This window comes from Chaetodon auriga, chromosome 22, assembly GCF_051107435.1.
Source record: "Chaetodon auriga isolate fChaAug3 chromosome 22, fChaAug3.hap1, whole genome shotgun sequence".
Classification (NCBI taxonomy): domain Eukaryota; kingdom Metazoa; phylum Chordata; class Actinopteri; order Chaetodontiformes; family Chaetodontidae; genus Chaetodon; species Chaetodon auriga.
The window spans coordinates 14869014-14889006 of record NC_135095.1 but is presented as its reverse complement, the minus strand read 5'-3'; the positions used below and the strand labels follow the sequence as shown (position 1 = coordinate 14889006).

General features: G+C 45.9%; 1 protein-coding gene across 9 annotated transcripts in view; it reads left to right on the top strand.

Moving 5' to 3' along the window:
* magi2a (membrane associated guanylate kinase, WW and PDZ domain containing 2a) overlaps nucleotides 1-19993 on the top strand; it is a 203704-nt gene that overhangs the window by 109345 nt on the left and 74366 nt on the right. For all 9 annotated transcript variants that reach the window (XM_076722674.1, XM_076722672.1, XM_076722671.1 and 6 more), the window contains exons 3-4: nucleotides 14681-14800; nucleotides 19373-19588. In XM_076722674.1, the coding sequence (XP_076578789.1) occupies nucleotides 14681-14800; nucleotides 19373-19588 (336 nt within the window). The remainder of the gene's footprint in view (nucleotides 1-14680; nucleotides 14801-19372; nucleotides 19589-19993) is intronic.

Here is a 19993-nt window from a genome sequence, read left to right as displayed (position 1 = left end):
ATCCATCTTTGTTAGCCTCGTTCTCATGCACCTCCATGTTATTTAAAGGTCGCTCAAAAACGTGTTCCACTTACTGTTGCTTCACTTGGATGTTTGAGCTCCACTGTGCAGTTTGACACCAGAGGGCTGGTTTCACATCCAGAAGGAGCCGATCTAAGAGGGAGGTTATTCCACAGTTTAGGGGCCGTGACCACGAGGCACGGTCACCACTGAGATTGTAGTTGGATCGTGGGATGTTAGGAGGTCAGTGCTGCAGGAGCGAGGAGGTCAAGGGAAGGAGTCAGGGCTGAGGAGGTCAGATATGAAAGGGCGCCGGGCCATTAAGAGCTTTAAAAACAAACTGCAGGGTCTTACAATTGATTCGGTAGAGTCCTGGGAGCCAGAGAGGTCCTCTGGTAATGAAAGTATTGAAATAAACAATATTTGCATATTCATAATTCTGGATTTTTCCATGGTTAAGAAGGAGGAGATGTAATGTTAAGACTTTTTAACTACTTCATTGAACTTTTTTGTGGGAAATCCAGATCACACGTCTTTATTCTAAGCAGAGAGTGTTTTATGCATCTTAAAAATCTCAGAAAATGGTGAAAAAGACCCATCAGAGCTTCATGTTTCCTTTCACTCCACGCTGAAGAGACACTGTTCAAAAGAAACGAGGGATATGTAACATGTTTGCTTAAAAAACAGCTCAAATGATCATCAGGATATCACTCATTATTTTTCTCTTAATGCAGCTCCACATCTGAGCATCGATCAGTGGATCTCGTGCTGCATTCACGTGACGCTGGGCACAATGAGCATTCACACCATCAGACGACTCTCTGCTGAGTGTTTGCAGACTTGATTGTGTGAAATATGCTGTTAATGGCTAATGCAGCACTCCATAGATTATTTGGAGATGTTGTAGTTTTCAAAGTTTTCCAGTATTACATATGATTTTTGTCTTGATATGAACCGTATTTACAAGTCAGACGCTTATTATTTAAAGCACAAAACTTCCAGTATCAGCTCATAGACTGTGTAAGAGAACCGACGGGAGGACGAGGGGCTGAGGAGGCGTGAAGGTCACATACCTTTTGGAAAACGTGTTGTCTAATCGCTCGGCCTTCTGGGTGTTGATGGACTGTCCTGCTGGGGTTTTTTTTTTAGCGTTGGCCATTTTTAAGGGCAGGATGATCAGTCTTCATGATGAACACAGTGTGATATTGACTTTCAGGTGTAAACAAATACTCTTTTCTCCCACTGCTGAGCTATGAACTGTCATAACAGTCATCCAGAAGTACAGAATGTCCTTTCTCGCCTGGACAGGTGAGTGACCCATCCATCTGCTGCACGCCTATAGCATCACTGCAGCTCTGTCCTCTTCTCCGTCAGTCCTCTCCCCATCCCTGTGGGGGTGTGTCTCTTTGTATTTATTGTTATTAAGCTGCTTACTGTTCTCCCTTCATCCATTCATCCCTGTGACTGTGCCGCTGCCTTTTGATAGAGTGCTCATACATATATTATTCATTTGATTGACTCCCACTAATCGCCTCACAAGTGGCAGAAATTAATCATTGCACAAATCCCGTCATTTGCATCCTGTTCGGGGAGTTTTGGTGGCAGCGTTTGGAGAATTTTAGTTTCTTTTTTTTTTTTTTTGTCCCCCCTTGTGGTGGAGCACTGCCTTAGCCGAGGGGAGGCAGTTGGAAAAGGTGGAAGCCAAAAAGAGACACTGAGAGAGTGTAATGGAGGGCCACTTCGCTCGCAGCCAAAAAAATCAATGAGGCTGGATATTCAACACTAGTCTATGGTTTTTATGGTGGTCCATAAAACCTCCGTTGAAAATGTATATACGACGGCAGGAGATGATTTCTCTGTGGGTGAAATTGGATTAAGCCTGGTGTAAAAGGGAAGGTCTGGCCCTTTTTACCCTCTCCGTCTCTCTTTGCTCGACTCACCCACCCCACAACCATTAAAGTCCATAGGAAGAGAAACCTAATTACATGGCTGGAAGTGGCCGTAGTGAACACTATTAAAAGGATCCAATTAAAGTTTGTGCGGCGTTGGCAGCGGCGTGCTGGTGGGGGATTATTTGTGGAGGTGGAATCTGATCTGTCGCGCAGAGAGAGGCGTCCAATGGCTGAGCAGTTTGGAGACGGATGGCGGGTGGGAGGGGCCTCGGAGCGATCCAAGTAATTGGATCTTGAATTAATGGACGTTTGGATCAAAGAGGGAATGAAAGACGGGGCCTTTGTTTCAGTGAAAGTACTGATAAGACTTTGAAAATCTAACTTCAATGTACTTGAAGTATTGAAAGTACATGCATGAATCTAAACGCTGGACTTCACTGTCGTAGTTGGTGGAGGTGGAGCTCATCTTGAATTATTTTGTGCAGGATTGCAACTAATGATTATTTCCGTCATGGATTGATGTGCTGGGCTAACTGTTTCCCCCTGTTTCCAGTCTTTATGCTAAGCTAAGCTAACCATCTCCTTATTGTAGCTTCATATTAATGACCAAACATGAGCGTGCTATGTCTTTAAATAATCAAATGTGCATATTTTTAGTTGTGTACAGTCTTGATATTAATGGCCATAACTACAAAAATAAGAACATAAATGAAACCAGAACTTCTCTTTAAGAAGAAGAGACAAAGACTGAGTTCAGTTGGAAACAAAAGCGACGGGGAAAGATGCAGCTCAGAGTTCTATGGAGTTTGATAATTGTTGTAGCTTTGGTGTGAAAGCTTAAATGAGTGACAGGAGGCATTTGAATCCATCACTGATAATTAGTTTTCCAGCATTTCATGTGGCAGTTCAGCTCTGTGTTTCCCTCTCAGTCCTTCATGCTCAGTAAATAAACGGCTGCGTCTGTTGGAGGATAAACGGCGCCCATAACTAACAGACTTACTCCGTTCAAAGCAAACGTCACTTTTTCTTCACGCAGACACAGAATACAGAGAACTCGCCTCGAGTTCAGTCCTCTCCTGACAGACCGCCTCTTGGTTTGTTGAACTCACCACCACCCGCTGCAGCTCCACCCTTCAGTCCACCTTCAGAGGAGCCAGTCTATCTAAACACAAGCTTCATTATTATTTATGGAAACATATTCTGCAAACCGTGTAGCATATCAGACTGGAGGCGGCTGGAAACACTTTTTTTTTTTTTTTTACTTTTTTCACCTTGAGGAAGTAACAGAAATGAAAGTAGAGTTCATTAATAATCTGTCATTTTTTAAAATTCATTATTCATGGCTTTGTATTAGCTAATATACCTTAAAAAGCCTTTTGAACAACGTTAGAGGGATTTTAGTTGAAGCTGAAAAAACCCCTGATACCTTGAATGCAACGCTGACAACAAAATCAATGCTTGTTCTGTCAAGTGTCAACTTTGTTCCCCAAACAGCCCCGTGAGTTTTTATTCATTCATTTATCACGAGTGCCATCCGGAGAGCTTCGTGAAGCCACGGCGTGTCAACACAAACAGCACTTGGACGGGAGAGGCAGAGGCGTTTTTCACCGGCCGAGGTCGAACGCCTTCGCTTTAACTGCGACGCAGGGGAAGCTTCTCGTGACACATCGGGGCTTCAGGAGGAGATACGGGCTGTTTGTCTTTTCTACCCGACACTCCTGCTCTGAAGCTACGCCCGGCGCTGATTGGAGTCACCGTCTCTTACAATCAGCTTGACGTCAATGGCACCCCCTCGTCTCAGAGTCACACTCCAGTCGCAGTGAAACGCACACACTGCTGCACACACTCTGCTCAGCTTACTCTGCTCTCCGCTGAGGATAAACATCACAAACAGGCTTAAAATGTGTGTGAGAAGGAGCTTCTGAATAACCTTTTTCTTCATATGAAAACCAGTCGGTTTCATTGTAAACAGCTATTGGCTGATGCAGACTTTTCATGTTGCTGAATTGTAATACTTACTGTATCCAATGACATATTATTGTTATAATAATATAATGAGACTTAAAAAACAAATGGCTCAGGCGTCGTCCACAGCTTTCTCACTGTCTCCAGGGCAACAGTACGGTAGACTTTCTTTTCATGTCGATCAAAGGGTGATGGCGATCCTGACGGTACAAACCCAAATGATGTGGATCCCGAACCTAAACACACCTGTGAGCGATGCAGGGTGTCGTCAGGGGTTGGAGGGCAGCTCCAGCCATAAGCCTGCATTGGAACTGGAGCGAAGGCAGTCTGAGGTTTAAAGGGTTAAACAGAGAGGAATGATTGTATAGTCCTGCAGTCGTAATCAGGATCTACTGTCAGTGTGATAGCAGAGGTAAGGCTTTGAAACACGCACACACACTCACACACACACTCACACACACACAGAGCCGCTGTAGGTCCAATAGCAGGACAGGGGCAGAGGTGATGGCAGTATGAGATAGCTTAGCTTCTGGTATTAAAGGGCCAAGAGGTGTCAGTATGAGATGATTACCACCATGCGGAGTGTGATGATTATTCCAGCCTCTCTGACCCGCCGGGCTGTCGGTTCAAATCCCTCGCTTGATCCGCAGAGGTTACTGGAAACACAAATTGGCTCTCCTGACACCGCAGCTGTCGACAGCGGAGCACCGGGAGGGTGGGTTGATGGGATACGGGTCAGGTTGTAGTTCTGGTGGAACGGGCTGAGCCGTCGTGACGTGAAGTTATGAATGCATGAAAGTGGCGCGGGCCGTCCTGACAAACAGATTGTGTCATTGGGCGGTAATGTCCCGAGCCGGGGTGGGTGGGTGGGTGTGGGGGGGGGATTAGGCTGACAAAGCAGCAGGTTCACAACCCTGATCACTGCGCGCACACACACACACACACACACACACACACACCCCCTGAAAAACAGCCACCCCAGGGCCACAGATCCAAACAGATGACATCAGCTTTCCCCTAATCTTTCTCCATCTCTGGCCTCTCTTTCTCTGGCCTCTTCTTCTTCTGTGTGAGCGTGTGCTGTGGAGCACCGGTTCATCCTGCATCCACAGAAAAACTGGAATAGCTGCTGAGAAAATGAAATTGTGTTTTCTCTCCTGTTTTTTCTTGGGGAGGGATCTCTGCAGATTAAAGTTGGCCTGCTCCTGCCTGTCGAGAGTCTCCTCCACAGCTCTGAATTATTAGGGCGTGTGCCTTTTATTCTTTTTTGTTTTTCATTTCGACGTTCCCCTTCCACCACCCCCTCGCTGCAAACAGCTTCGACGGCTTTGATTCTCGTAGAAGTTGAGATGCGGAGCAAGACCAAAGGCGATCTCTTTTAGTGGCGTGCTGGAGGAGCAAGAAGAAATGGAGGGAGTTTGAGGAGCGATGAAAGGAGGCATTCTTCCCACGAGAGAGCCAGAGAGGAGGAGAGAGCGCTGATTCAGTTCTCAATGATAATAGATATCACGATGACATCCCTGTGTAGGGGTAGGTTGTTTTTACACTGTGCATATTTATCTTGGCTGCCTGCTGTATCACATGTGTGGGATCGGCCTACAAATACTACATCCTGAACGTCAGGCTTGCTTCAGCACCACGTCTGGTCCCGAAGGTGTTTGACGCAGCACTTAATCAATACAGGGAGCTCTTTGCAATGACAAGCCGGTCTGTCCTCGTCCTGGACTCGCGCGCTGAGCCGAGGACTTTGTATTCACACAGCAGCAACAGTTTACGATGAAGGCATCATTACTGGCCATTAACCAGAGGACGTGTGAGATGTGTTTCATGCTCCTGTCTGATTATCTGCATTTGTTGGCATCAGGAGTAGAGCAGCAACAAACCGCTGTTTTCAACTAATGTGACATCTGTTTTCTCAGTTAATTCACTGATTGGTAAAATGTTAGAAAACACTCAAAAATGGCCGTAACAACTTCCTTAAAGTGAAGGCGATGACAGCTTGTTTTGACTGTCACACATGACAACGAAAAGCAGCAAATACTCAGAACTGAGAAGTTTAATTTCAGGCTCTTTTGACTGAAGCTCAGTTGTTGTTGTGATTCGGGTGGTGATGTGCCAAAAGGCGTCCCGTGTTTGATGTGTTTCCCGTAGCGTAGTTGACCGTCGTTTGTCCGTCACACACACATATATGCTGGAGGAGTCGAGTGCAGACCTCCACCAGGTGTGTCTGAAGCAGATGTTGATCACTTGCGGCCCCCGCTGGCCAGTTAAGAGGAGTGAGGAGTCAGCAGTCAATGGCGGTATAAAACAGAACAATCAATAAAGTAGATTTTTCAAAAACGGTGAATCACCGCCACCACGAGAGGTCCTTGAGCATACAGTCGTAAATGTGGGAAATATAGAAGGCAGGATTAGCTGCAGACAGATTCACACACACACACACACACACAACCAAACACATGATCTCTGCCAGGCAATAATGATTTGTTAAATCTTAGGAAAGATGTAAGTAGTTCTGCCACGATTTCTCCACTTTATTTCTGCTCGTTTGTCTCTTTTAATGCCCATTAAGATGAATTATTTAGGGGGCACTTTGTGAGTGTTGTGGTTTGAAAATCGCTGATTTAAAATTGCTGATATATCCCCTTCCAGAGAATATGAGCAGACCAGGAGATTAATACCTCCAACTTTTAAAATTCTGGCCTCCATGATGATTCCTTCCCTTTGCATTCCCCCTTTACCACCTCTTTATCGCTTCATCAGCCCTCTCCACACAGTCCTCCCTTCCTCTCCTCTCTCCTTGGGGGGAGGATGCAGTCATCAATATCTCTGGCTGTGTTACAGGCGGTCCACCCAGCACCTCCTGGAGGGCAGAGCTATTAATGGAATTCAGGGGAGGGCGGCAGAGGTCCAACAGGCAGGGGAGTGTTGTTCAGCGCCTGGCTTTCTCCAATCTATCCCACATTACTGCCTGTCAATAAGCAGGGGAGCAACACAGAGTCATTCTCGCTGGACTTGAATGAACCTAAAATCTCATTAAGTGGGGTAGAGGAGAAAAAAATGACTGATGTTTGGTCAAGAACCGAGAGTGAGGGTTTGTGTCTGTGCTTTACCAGAGCAGCAACACACTCCCCGTCAATACGATTAGACAGCGAAGCAGTGATATTAACTTTCATCAGCAGCTCGGTGAAAGCGGCAGCCTCCTCTGCATTCCCTGCTCAATAGACTTTATTACCACTTAAATGATATGTAATCACAGCTGATTAAGACCCTGCACTGTATCATCAGTGAAAACAGTGAATAAGCACATCGCCACACTGGCTGTCTATGAAGGCAAAGTGCAGTGAAAGCAGCTTTCGGTGGCGCGCTGCAGCGGTCCACTGTCCTCCATCAGTCCATTTGCCCGCAGGCAGCAGGCAGGCGCTGAATGGAAAACTAATCCATCCCTCTAATGCAAGGGCATTACAGCTGCCCGTCACTTCCTAATTGGCTAATGGCTAGATTAGGGTGGTTACAATAGGCAGTGCTGACACTGTCTTGGCCAGTCATAACAGAGGGTTTAGGGCGTAAAAAGGGCAGGGCCCGTCTTATACGTCCGGCCTGAGGTAATTGTCCACAACACTGACCTGTTATAACAGCACGCCAAAGGAGGGTGAACGCTGTTTGACCCCAATTTATCCTCGTTACAGTTTATATGCTTTTAAATCTGTGACACACAACACATGACCAGGTCTGATGCACCTGAACGAGGTCGTTATTTTCACTCCATCAGCGGCATAATAAAGACGGAGCTCTCCCTCCGGTCGCATGGCAGCTGCTGCGATACCAAACGCACGGGAACCTTAAGGGCAGCGTTCCCTTTCCTTCAGCGTCAAACACGAATCCGACCGGATGAGTCAGACAGTGATTCTCAGGCTCTGACACGACCGAGATTGAACAGACAGGACTTCAGCTCAGTCGCTATATGAGATTGCTTTTACTGTGTGCGTTTGAAATGTGTGTCGAGCAGAGGATGAAAGAAACGAGAGGGAAGATGGAAAGAACAGAGAGGAGAGGAGAAACTTTGCAGCAGGGATGAATACAGTCTGGGTCTGTCTTGAAGTCTGTCACCTCACTGTGGTCGTTATCCACGTTTCCTCATTACACCACGTAGAAACCAGACGCAACTATTCAGATCTGCTGCACCAGACTGATTAAAGACAAGCAGCGTGCAGTTCAACCAGAGGGAAGGAGACGGATTAATTAATGCAGAGATGCTGACAAGGTGCTTAACATTAACGTCCACCCAAAACTACAGCAGTAACACAGTAATTAGGGGGAAAGATCGCATGTTGGTGAGCTCCACTAAGTGCTAATGATGAAAATAGAAATCTTGTCCTCAAAGATTCCTCACTAAGATTTTTTTTTTTTTGTGGCATTTATTTTTCATGCTGAAAGACTTAGAGGTCACTGTTTGCTCATATGACCTAAAAACAGGAATTGACGCAATTCAGTAACAACCATAAAAAGAGAGCACAACCTTTAAGCATCGGCTATTAGCAGGAAGTACAGCTGAGGCTGATGGGAACGTGATCAGTGCTGCAGGTATTTGTTCAGGAACCAAAGTGTCAAACAAATTGAAATTTTGTGATGATGACGAGCGTTAAAGGATCACCACATCTCATGACCTGAATGTTTGAACCAAATCTAATGGCAGTCCACTCAATCGTTGTTTTGACCTTTCATGTAAAACCGCAAATCAAATCGGCGAAGTCAGGAGGATCCATCCTCGTGGGGCTGTTTATATCTGCGCAGAATTTCATGGCGGTCCACTCAGTAGTTCAGCCTGAAAGTCCCTGCAGCCACACCGCCAGCGTGACATCTCCAGGAGCTGATGTCAAGGCCGACGCAATTAACAAATCAGGCAGTTTTGACCACATTCAGCTGCTCCCGCTTCTGAGACAGAGAAGGTGCCATGTTTTACCCGACGTGTGGACAGGACGACCTGACAGCTGTTTCTCCCGCAGTCTCACGTCCTTTCACACAATTACCTCTCAGCCTGTGAAAGTGCACTAAAAACCCAATTCAAAGAAGTCAGGACGCTGTTTAAAACGCAAATAAAAACAGGAAGCAAACAGTGTTTACTGACAGCACTCAGGAAGTGTCCCTGAGCTCATGCAGTCATCTCCTTTATCCAATCATGTGTTCACAAAGTGGTGAAGCTCGCTCCGTCCTCGCTCGTGTTTACCTGTGGAAGGTGTTTCTGGAGCGTTCCACAACTCTCCATCTTTAGTTGCTCCTGTTCCAACTTGTGTTGCAGATATTTCCAAACATCAGTGAAGCTGATGAGCTCAAACATTAAATATGTTGTCTTTGTGCTCTTTTCAGTGGAGTACATGTCAAAAAGGATTAGCAAGATGTCACATTTTGTTTTGTTTATGTTTTATACGGTGTCCCACATTCTTTGGATTTGGGGTGCACATGATGTTTTTCCTTGTCAGACATTATGTTCCTCATTTTCTGCCTGTTTGTCTGAACATTAGACCATGTGCTTCCATTCACAGCCAGCATTGAAAAACAAAAACATCGCAGACAAAAGTTTGTGTCACTTCTGATATTTTTCTTGTGTTTCGTCTGTTTTGCCGTTTAACTGTATGGAAATAATTAGTTTGACTGGTCATGGTATAATCATGTCCTCAGGGCCTTTACACAGGCCTGACTTCCTGTCATGAATACACAGTACAGCCTCTCTCTGTGTGACGCCTCGGGATATTCTCTGGATATGAATCCTTTGTTTCAAATAGAGGCCAATGTTTCCGCTTTCCAGAGATTGTCTGGGTCCCCGTTGAGCCTTTTCCCGTTGCCTACAGTTATCTCAGGGTCAAATTGCGCTCAGGTTGCAGAGTCTTTACTGTGAGGTTATGCATTTAACACGGTGTGTTTTGTTAACACAGGGATAGCTTTGAGCGATGCTAATGTATTCTGTAGGAACACCAGTCCCGGTGTGAAACCGCCACAGGTGTTAGCTGCGACCCGGGGTGTCCGCTAATGGTGCTCAGCTGCACGAGTGAGAGCTGGACTTGTGGCCTGTGGTTGCGGAGTGCAGTCTGGCTGGAGGCCGTGCTGCAGAACAGCAGGGTGGCCGTAGGCTACGAGAGCCTCGGCCCACACCACAGCTCAAGCTCTCTCTCATCCATCACACGTGCCGCCTCTCTTCATACGTCCCTTTTTCCGCCAGCGTTTGCCTCTTACTCCGACTGCCACAACCTCAAAAGCCGTTATCGTCGCTCCCTGTCTGTCTTTCTGTGCCCTGTCTCCGTCTTGTTTATTGACTCGCATCCCGAGAGAAGAAACAATTCCCCTGAATATTTCCTGCAAGTGAAAAATGACCTGTTATTCACTCGCCTGCTATTCATTGTCATGATCTGTTTGTTGTCTTTGGAGACTGCTAGGAGCAGCAGTAAAGTTTAAATTGGATGGATTTATACTTCTGTTTAATGCTGCGCGGCGGATGATGCCTCCAGTGTAGGAATTGATTTATAGTTTTGGCGACGGAGTTCATCTGTTGATCGCGACGCTTTGTGTCAAGCGTCACTCTGCCGCGTTGTGCTTTAATTGTACTGTACTCCAGAGTATCTGTCTCCACATTCTTTTATTTACTGTCATCCGGAGCGACAGTGGGAAGGTCTGCCTTGTCTGGAAACCCACTTAAAAACCAAACTACTGCAATGAAATCATTTATAGCTGAAGTAATCGCTCGAGAATAGAGCCGCTCCTTAAAAAAGGCAGAGGCATATTTGTAGTTTTGAGCTTTCAGGTTTGCTTAAAACCATCATCAGAAATAGTTAGAAGTGACTTGGAAACAACAGCAACTTATGTGTTTTTGTACATCCTTAAAGGTTCAGTCTGTAGGATTTAGGGGGATCTATTGGTAGAATACTCAAAGTTATGTGATCATTAGTGTGAAATCACCTGAAAATAGGAATCATTGTGGTTTCTTTACCTCAGGATGAGCTCTTTATATCTGCAGTTTGTCTTTCAAGTCCGCCATGTTTTTGCAGCCTTGGATGGATTTGGTTGGTTGCAGTCTGCAGCCACACGATTCGATGCCACTAAATCCGACACTCTGGTCCTTCTAAGATTTCAGCTCTGGTCGGTTTGGCGAACTGCTGGTCCCAGAGTTCGGTTTAAAAGCAGCCACTTCCTTCCCCTGGTTGTTCAGCCATGCAGGTCTTACTAGTTCTGACACAAATATGTTTCCTCTTCAAAACGGCCGAGACCAGCTGTTTTGCTCATCTGGATTACGTCATTCTGTGACATATGTGCATGTCCACAAATTACATGCAACGTGTGCACGAGATGGTTCTTCTCTTCAGACTTGTTGCCCAGCACGTGGATTTTTCATTTCCTGTGCTCGTCATTGGAATCCGGCACGGGTTGAGACCTGTGGCACACCTGAGATTGATTAGCTGTCATGTCCTGACACCTTTACACGCTCCCGATCATCTGAAAGTCAAACCAAAAGCTCCAAACTGCTAACATGCCCTTTTTTTTTTGGAGTAAGTCTTCGCTGTTCTAAATATCAGTGGAGCTCCTGGTGTTTGATGATCATGTTGACATTCTTTGATGTTTACATCAAAGTGCTTTATGTCTGAGGTTACTGAGAGGATTATGAAGCAGTTCTCCAAGTTGCTCGACATTTTCTTCCCGTCAACAGTCTCCACTCACGATGGAAATAAGTAAGATCCAGTCTGTCTTTTGAGATCTGTATCTCATGCTTTATTTCACCGTCTCATTCTGTCTCCCAACCAAACAGGAGCCTGACAGATGGGAGGGATGTCTTTGAAAAAAAAAAAGAAAAAAAGAAAAAATTACAATACTTATTTTTAGAGCGAGCTCCCCACACTCCAGAAATGGCCCAAATCCAGAGACACACCTGAGGGGATTTGAGAATCCGAGCTCCCGCAGGCTGACAAGATGATGGACGCAGTACTTAAACTTCATGAGTTTTCCAATTTTCTGTAATCAAGGCATTGTAAATAATGATTATATACTGAACCCTCTTAAAAATACCCAAGATCATTACCGTTGCGCTTCACAGAGGGTGCTGTATTTTGAGAATCGCTGATTTGCACCACAGGACCATGACCCATTTAGGAAGGACTGAAAATCGAGAGGCATTGTGGTTGCCTCCTTTTAGAAATTGTCACCCGAGAGAAGTCCCCACCAGAAGATGCTGCTAAATATAGTTCTGCAACATCAAAGGTCCTCTTTGAAATGTGTGTGTGCGTGTGTGTGTGTGTGTGTGCTGCTCAGTCAGTAGCTCTGCCTCTGAGGCAGGCTAATCTGCCGGTACACAAGCCCCCATGCAGACAGACACAATCAAGAAAGTCGCCACCGGAGGTGCGACGCTCACGCTCACGTACCTCCTCTCTCTCTCTCACACACACACACACACGTACGTACACTTTACACAAGCCTTTTCCAGAAAATAACAGCGTTCCCTGCTGCTCATTTGCTCTTTGAAGCTCTTACAAATTACTCAGTCAGCAGGTTCCAGTTTGATGTCTGAGCAGCAAATTTCCACTTGGAGGTCTGAAAAAGTGCGTACAGGGTGCCACTTTATTCCATATGATAGTCATGTTTGACAGCTTGATTGCTTGAGAAGGAAAATGAGTATTCAGACAGAATGTTCCGTAAACAAAGAGCAGACTGCTGCAGAGTTCAACTGCCGCAGCCTTCGTCAGGCCAGCCAATTGTGAAGCCTTTTGTGGCTTTAGTTTCTCCATTTAAAGACCTATTAATCAGCATATTAACAAGACAACTTCGAAAAGGCTTGGCGAGCAGCTTAATGGCCTCGTTTGGATTCATTTTCTATTCATTACATTGTTTTATGCTGCCGGGAGAAAGTTGGAGCCATATCTCCGGATGAGGGTTTTGAGTGAAGATGTTTTGCTCTTCTAATGAAAAGGTTTCTTCAGTTCAGTCTTGAATCCAATAGTACAGATTCAGCTGTCCTCAGATATCATGACGTGAGCCTTCGCGGACGTGCTTTGGATGGTGGACAGCGGTGGCGACGACAGCGTTGTTCAAAAGTTGAAAAAACACCAAAGAAAAAGATCAAATTTTGTGTCTGTGTGCCTCGTGAAGGGTGATAATACGACGGCTGATGAAGACCCGCTGATCAACATCCCTCCTCTACTGGATTTTTGATCAGTTCAACAGTTCAATGTGGACAAATGAGTGCAACCGCATGAAGGAGGAGAGAAGTTTCTGAAAGCGTGCGCCGTTTCCCCAGTTTGGACAATTATCACTTGTCATCATTGTGTATGACAGTGTGTTTCATCCCGCCGTGGTGCGTCGCTCTTCAGAGCAGCTATTAACACGTTTGTCTGGCCGAACATCACCTGGTACAAGGACCAGTACACCCCTTCAGAAGTGCACCGAAATACGTTTGTGAAAACATTTGAGACGAGAAATAAGCAACGCAGTCACAGAACCTTCATTCATATTTGATTAGCTCTGCCTGGTTTGATCTGGGTTTCATGTTGTGAGCCATCCTTCTATACTCATTGTGTTCCTAGAGGCAGGCATAAAAAGAATGTGTAAGTACAGTCTGACAGTAGTTTCAACAGTCCTATAGGCGGCAAATGAGCGGGGGCCTCTGGGTGCAGGCAACATGGAGGGAACATTACTCATTTGCATGAACTACCCACATTGTAACGATGCAGAGCTGGTTGAAAATGAGCAGAGTTTCCCTTTAAGAGTACCCCTTCTGTCCCATGAGGCCTGAAGAACAGGTCATTGAAAGTTTGCTAATCAGTCCTGCATGCTCCCGCTCTGCACAGCGCCTCTCACAGGCATCGTTCCAACCTCGTGCAGCCGTGCCGGAGTGATGTCAGGTGGCTTTTTAAAGTCAAATCACCCTGCACCACCTACTAGGGGTGATCAGTGGCGCAGTGGCTCCCCTGCTAACTTTAAAACACACAGATGGATTCTTTATATGCCGTCGTGAGGGTGTAACAAGTGCGTTTTATGGGCTCCTCTTTTAGTGTGAACAACCCTTACTCAGATGTGAAAACCCATTCAGCACCTCAGGGGTAGAGAGCCTGCATGTTATCACAGCCAGGATCAGTTTTAACAAGTCTAATTAGCACACGGTGATGAGGAAGTGTTTAGGAAGTCGTTTGCACCTCAGTTTAGCATCATAAATACTGAAACACACATTGTTTTTGGAGGGGAGGTGATTGAAGTCTATGCTCGAATCAAAGGACAGTTACTCTATAAAACCACTTGAGAAAAAAAAAAAAAAGTGGAGGTTAGTGGCCCAAAAATATACTGAAGTTAAAAAAAACATGAAAAGTACTCAGTCTCAGGTGCGTTACCTGTTACTACCCAGGGTGAAGCTGACTTAAAATGCTGCTATTACAGGGTAAAATATTTTCATCACTCCTGTGCTGCTGTCAGCTGGCAGAAGTGCACCTCCCTGTCAGGGAGTCCTCGACATGCTGTCAGCTCCATGCAAATTGACTTGATTTCTCCTCTTGGTGTCCAAATTGCATCACTTAGCTCCTGAAATGGTACCTTGCCACTCCTCCCCCCTGAAAGCACACTGCTCAGATATTCAGCCTCAGCTGTGCAAGAAGGAAAAGGACAAAAAGGAATAAAGAGGGCACTTAATGAATAGAGCCGGGTCAGGGTCAGCATGTTTCAGCTCTGGTATGTTCTGATCTCTTCTCAAACACTGACAAAGACTCACTCTCTCTTAAATTCTCCTCTCATTCAGCAGTGATGAGGCGTTCAAAGCTCCAGCGGCTCTAACTCGTCTCGCTTATCTCCTGCAGGCACAACCAGGCAGCCCAAGGAAGGAGAAGTCCCAGGGGTGGATTATAATTTCGTGACCGTTGACCGGTTTATGGAATTGGAGAAAAGCGGAGCCCTTCTAGAGAGCGGAACATATGAAGGTAAGGATTTAGTGAAGTCACGCTTGTGATTGCAGTCCGTCGCTCCTTTGTGATGTTATTTATTATAATTTTTTTCTCGTGGAGTTTACGCTGCGCGGTGGCACCCCCGGCGTTCCTCCTCTGTGTGAGTGACAGCAGGTTGAATGAGCGCTGAGACGGGCTCATCGCTCCACGTCCGCACGCTGCACACGCACTCACAAGCATCCTTCCATCCATCCATCTCTGGGCTTTGTGGGGACGAGAGTATCATCAGTCATGTAGGACGCCGAAAGGAATCCTCTGTAAATTCTGAATGAATAGAAGCCAGCACACACACACACACACACACACACACACACACAAACACACACAGTACATGCAGTACTTTCATGTTGCCTGTCTCTTGGCTCAGTCCTTGAGCCTGAGCTGCAGTGGCTTTTCAGTCGCCTAATCAAAACAAACAGACACTATCTATCCTCTCTCTCCGGTGGTCAGACGGGCCCGAGGCTTGGATTTTAAACCACTCGAAAAACGCAGCCCCGGGTCTGCCTGGCCCCCTCCGACTCTCAGGAGACCCCTGCCATTATATAGATAACACATAGCGGCTAACTTTATTCTCTCCAACCTGACTCGGGTCTCTGTCGGCCTGCCACCGCTGCAGGAAGGAGGAAAAATTGCAGATGGCCAATTTAACGGTCGGTTGCCAGAAGCGGTGTTAGATCCTAACGGCAATGTGAGTCGCCTTCCACAGGGAGAGGGAGATGGAGTTTCTTCTGCCTGGTCACTCGGCCATCATTCAGCCTTTTATATATTTTAATAATTTAATGGCCAATTAGATGTGGAAGAAAGAGAGAGGGGGATGGAGTTTAAAAAGAAGGCTGTAGTGAGCATCACTGCAGCCTTCAGCAAGCGGCTGGGAACGCTCCAAAACACCTGCTTAAACAGGTTCCTTGGTAACAGGTGATAGTGTCATGACTGGGTATGAAAGGATGGAGGATGGAGCGAGATGATTGGATGAAGGAGATTACTACAAGGACTCAGGAACACTTCATAAAACCACTGTTGTTGGTTTGTAAATGAGTGATTCAGTCACTTTTTTGGCATTGGGGTTATAGGATACTCGTTTGACGCTGTCCCAGCATCCAGAAGCGAACCATCGTGTCAGTATTAGCTCGCCGTCAGGAGCACGTGCAGGAGGATTGATTTAAAGCTTGGTTATGGGAAGTTTTGGATCAGATCTCTGTAGATTTGTATCCAGCCTTGTAACCTTTAGTCTAAGAATGAGATATTTTCCAACACAGTTGCTCACGGTTTGCATTGATGTCCATCCAAGCACATGTCACAGACAGATGTATTATCTACAAAGCATAAGCCGGGCGAGCATATCAACTGATATTCACTCGCTGCAGGTACCGTACATTGATATGTGTCGGCCGATTAGTAGCGAGACATTTCAGTACCGAAAAGTCAAAGACATGTTTGAGCTAACTGAGTTAGCATACGCTCTTTGTCAGTCATTCTAAAGCACCTGGTTCATTCGGTGACACCTGTAGTTACTGCTGGTAACAGCAAACGCAGTTTAATACTACAGATCGCAGAAAGCTGGAGGCGGCAAGATAAACTGTCACCGTATTTATAAAGAAGTCAGGCAATAACTGGCCTTTTTCCATCATTCTGCGAGCGACTATGAGCTGATTGTATGCTGCACACAGCATGAGCCTGCAGACAGCAGGGAAGAGTGAGGCTGAAAGGAGTTCCTTCTTGTTCCATTACACCCTGCCATATTTCAAACTCATCTGCTGTCAAAAGAAGCAGAAAATGACTGTTGTCTTGTTTTGCAGACGTATTATTGATGAATGATAGCGATAGGCGTAAAGCTCACTGACACACATTGTATTTCCTGTGGATGCTTCGTTATAAAAGTCAGCTCGCGTTCTGACGGTTAAACGTTTTTAAAGTGACGCTGCAGCAGCAGAAATGTTCGCAGTAACTTAATACAGCGTTTAGTCCAGGAATATCGAGACTGACACGCAGTTATTAATACCACAAATATATAAATACACAATACTTTCATGACTGGGCTGCAGGCTCTGTCAGCTTTGTGTTAACTCGTTCATCGCCTGATTCTGCCTGACCATGTTCTGCAACTACTAGGCCATTAAGTTTCCCCCAGTAACCTCCTAATTACTGATACCAGACCAGAATAAGGCTTTGATATCATTATCAGATTTTCAAGAAACTGTCAAATGTTAAAGGAAAATTCTGGTACATTTTAACCTGGACAGCTGTTTGCAGCTGGCACAGTTTGTCCTGATACATGTTGTTCAGCGTCTTTAGAGTCCATGTTTCCTAAGTACCCAATCACAGAGTGCAAGTTTAGCACGACTGATTGAGCCCCAGCGGCCACATTTATGGGAAATATGCCAGAATACAGCAGAATTTGTCTTTAATCTCAGTGTCAGCCTCACATATGCATCCATTATTAGACAGACTCTGATGGTCTCTGCAGAAAAATGAAAAGCTCGTTGACATCTGGAACCCAAAACAGAGCCTTTCATTTGCTTCTCCATTGTAAAATCTCAAAGCATCAAACAAAAATTGGATGATCTTTGCTCTAAATGCTTGGAAGTCGTGATTTGAGTCATGTTTTGGCATCTCTTTTGACTGTGTCGTCTCTCCAAGAATTAGTTTGGGGAATGTGTTAATAGAGGCTTTCATTTCTTTTCCTCACTTTTATCAGCGTGTAGGTGAGATCAGTGCGACTGTCAGATGTGACAGCAATCCCACCACTTATTCAAACTTCAAAGTCCAGGTTTCTGTGATGCTGCGGGTTATTTGAGTTTACACGGGGAGCGCTTGGACCACTTTTTCTTTCTTCTTAGAGGCAAATCTTCAGCTCGTTAAGGCAGCAGGATTTATGTCTGTGGTTCGGGGCGTCTCATCCCAACAGTCCCGGTAATCTTTTTACAGCGACTTTCCTCCATTTTTCATCGCAGCCTTCGTGTTTTCCAGAACGCGAACGTGGTGTTTCAATAGGTCTTTCCAGTGGGGACAGGAGGGGGACAGGAGGGGGACAGGAGGGGGACTCTGGCTATTCTCCCTGCTCCCAAAACTGCTGTAGTCGTCGGAGTTTGTGTCTAATGCTCGAGCCCAGTGAATTAGAATAATCTCCATGGATTTTCCAACACATCGTCGTCTCATGTCTGATATTTCTGCCAGGCACACTTGAGTGGAGCTGAAGCTGCTCTGGGCTAATCTAATACCAAACCTAGTGAGAACTGCTGCAGACCTTAACTGTGGCTGATGTCCTGACTGATTCTGTGAAGACAATCTCTTCAACTTTCTTTCCTGCTCTCGGATTGAAAATAGCCTCAGAGGCGAGTCATGTCTGATCTTCTCAGAGAAGAGAACATCCCTCAGACTTTGGCCCAACATGAGTCGACATCTCGCTTCAGCACCAGTTTCTCAGCGCAGAACCTTGCTATTGTTGTGTGAAAGCTTCCAAAATGTCAAGTTAAAAACGACAGGCCGGCGTTCAGCTTGACAATAATCTATTTTGCAGTCATTTCACTGGCTTTTGAAAATGTTTTACAAGTCTGAGTGTTGTGGACCTTCCTGAAGCCACAGGGAAGCGTGTAACCTTTTGATTTGAAGGGTCGGTCGGCCCGTAAAAAAACACAATTCACCATCCGCCCCCGCGCAGATAAAGTGAGTTTTGTTTGCTCGGGTTTTGATGTATCCGCAGCTGAGATTTCTGCTGCTGCCGCAACACAAAGGATGGAATTCTGTTTGTTCTCATTAAAGCATTGAAAAATGACATTTAAAAAGCTCAACACTTAAATGTCTTTCCAGCATTTTCTGCCGTTAGAAGAGCATAGTTCACAAAAAGAAAATCTTCAGTGACCCTCAAAGTAAACTTGAAGTTATGAGGTTTTAACAATGACTGATGGAGAGCTGCCGGAGGGACGAGGCTGCTGTCAGCACGCAAGCTGAAGGACAGTGACGTATAAAATCAACACAGAAGAGGGGAAGGAGCTGTTGAGTCATAAATGAACTGCAGCTTGCAGAGTCGGGCTTTTGGATCCGACCAGAGAACCAAACTTGCAGATACGGTGATTATTCAGCCCGAGCCGAGCAGGAACATCCACGCATGCTCCGATAAATGAGTGATGTACCGAGGAGATGATGGTAGAACTCAAAAAACGGCTCGTGTGTGCATGTCAGCGTGTCTTTCTTTGCAAGTGTGCGTTTCTTCGTGTGGCTCAGCTGACCTCAACAAGCTGGTGTTGTGAAGGCAGCCGGAGCTGGTGCAGAGGTGTCACGAACATCCTTCGACCTACTGTTCCCACTCCTCTAGTCCTTCCTTCCTTCACGCTGTGAGCCTCCTGGCTGTGTTTTTACTCTCCTGCTCTTCACTCTGTCTTAGTCTCTTTGCATTAACATTTACATTATGTGCATTGGACTTTTTCACAGAAATGCAGATTTTATTAGAGATCTTTGATGCTCTTGTTCTTGGGTTTGTCACAATGGAGCATTTAGCACGTAACAATGCCTTTGGTGTAAACGTGTCACAGCCCTTCCTCTTTGTTCCAGATAACTTTTACGGTACTCCGAAGCCTCCGGCCGAGCCCAGCGCTCTGCTGCTAAATGTAACGGACCAGCTGCTGCCGGGCGCCAGACCCACCTCCGAGGGCAAGAGGAAGCGTAACAAGTCGGTCAGCAACATGGAAAAAGCCAGCATCGAGCCCCCCGAGGAGGAGGAGGAGGAGAGACCCATCGTCAATGGCAACGGCGTTGCTGTCACACCAGGTCAGCCCCGACAACAACCTCCACTGACGCGGAGGCAGAGGTCGCCTGAGCCCGGCGCCTCGCCGTGACAGCTAGGCTCAGGGTCCCGCTCCGGGTCAGGCCGATGTGCAGGAGTCTCCTTTGAGTCTCAGCAACGGGCTCTTCAGGAGTGGTTGCCTAGCAACAGAGACAGTAACAGATTGCCTTTACATGGATTTCTTGGAAAATGATTTTATGGCAGATTATCACTTTTAATTGGTTACACAAATATCTTAATGTGCAGTTTAATGACCTGATAAGAAAACTGAGAATCATAGTTCCATCTCAGCCGGTGATTACCTCTGCAGTCCAAACTGCTCGTGAGTATTTCAGTCAAAGAAAACTCGTCTGTCCACATACAGGAGGTTATTTTTGGCAGTTTGGCTC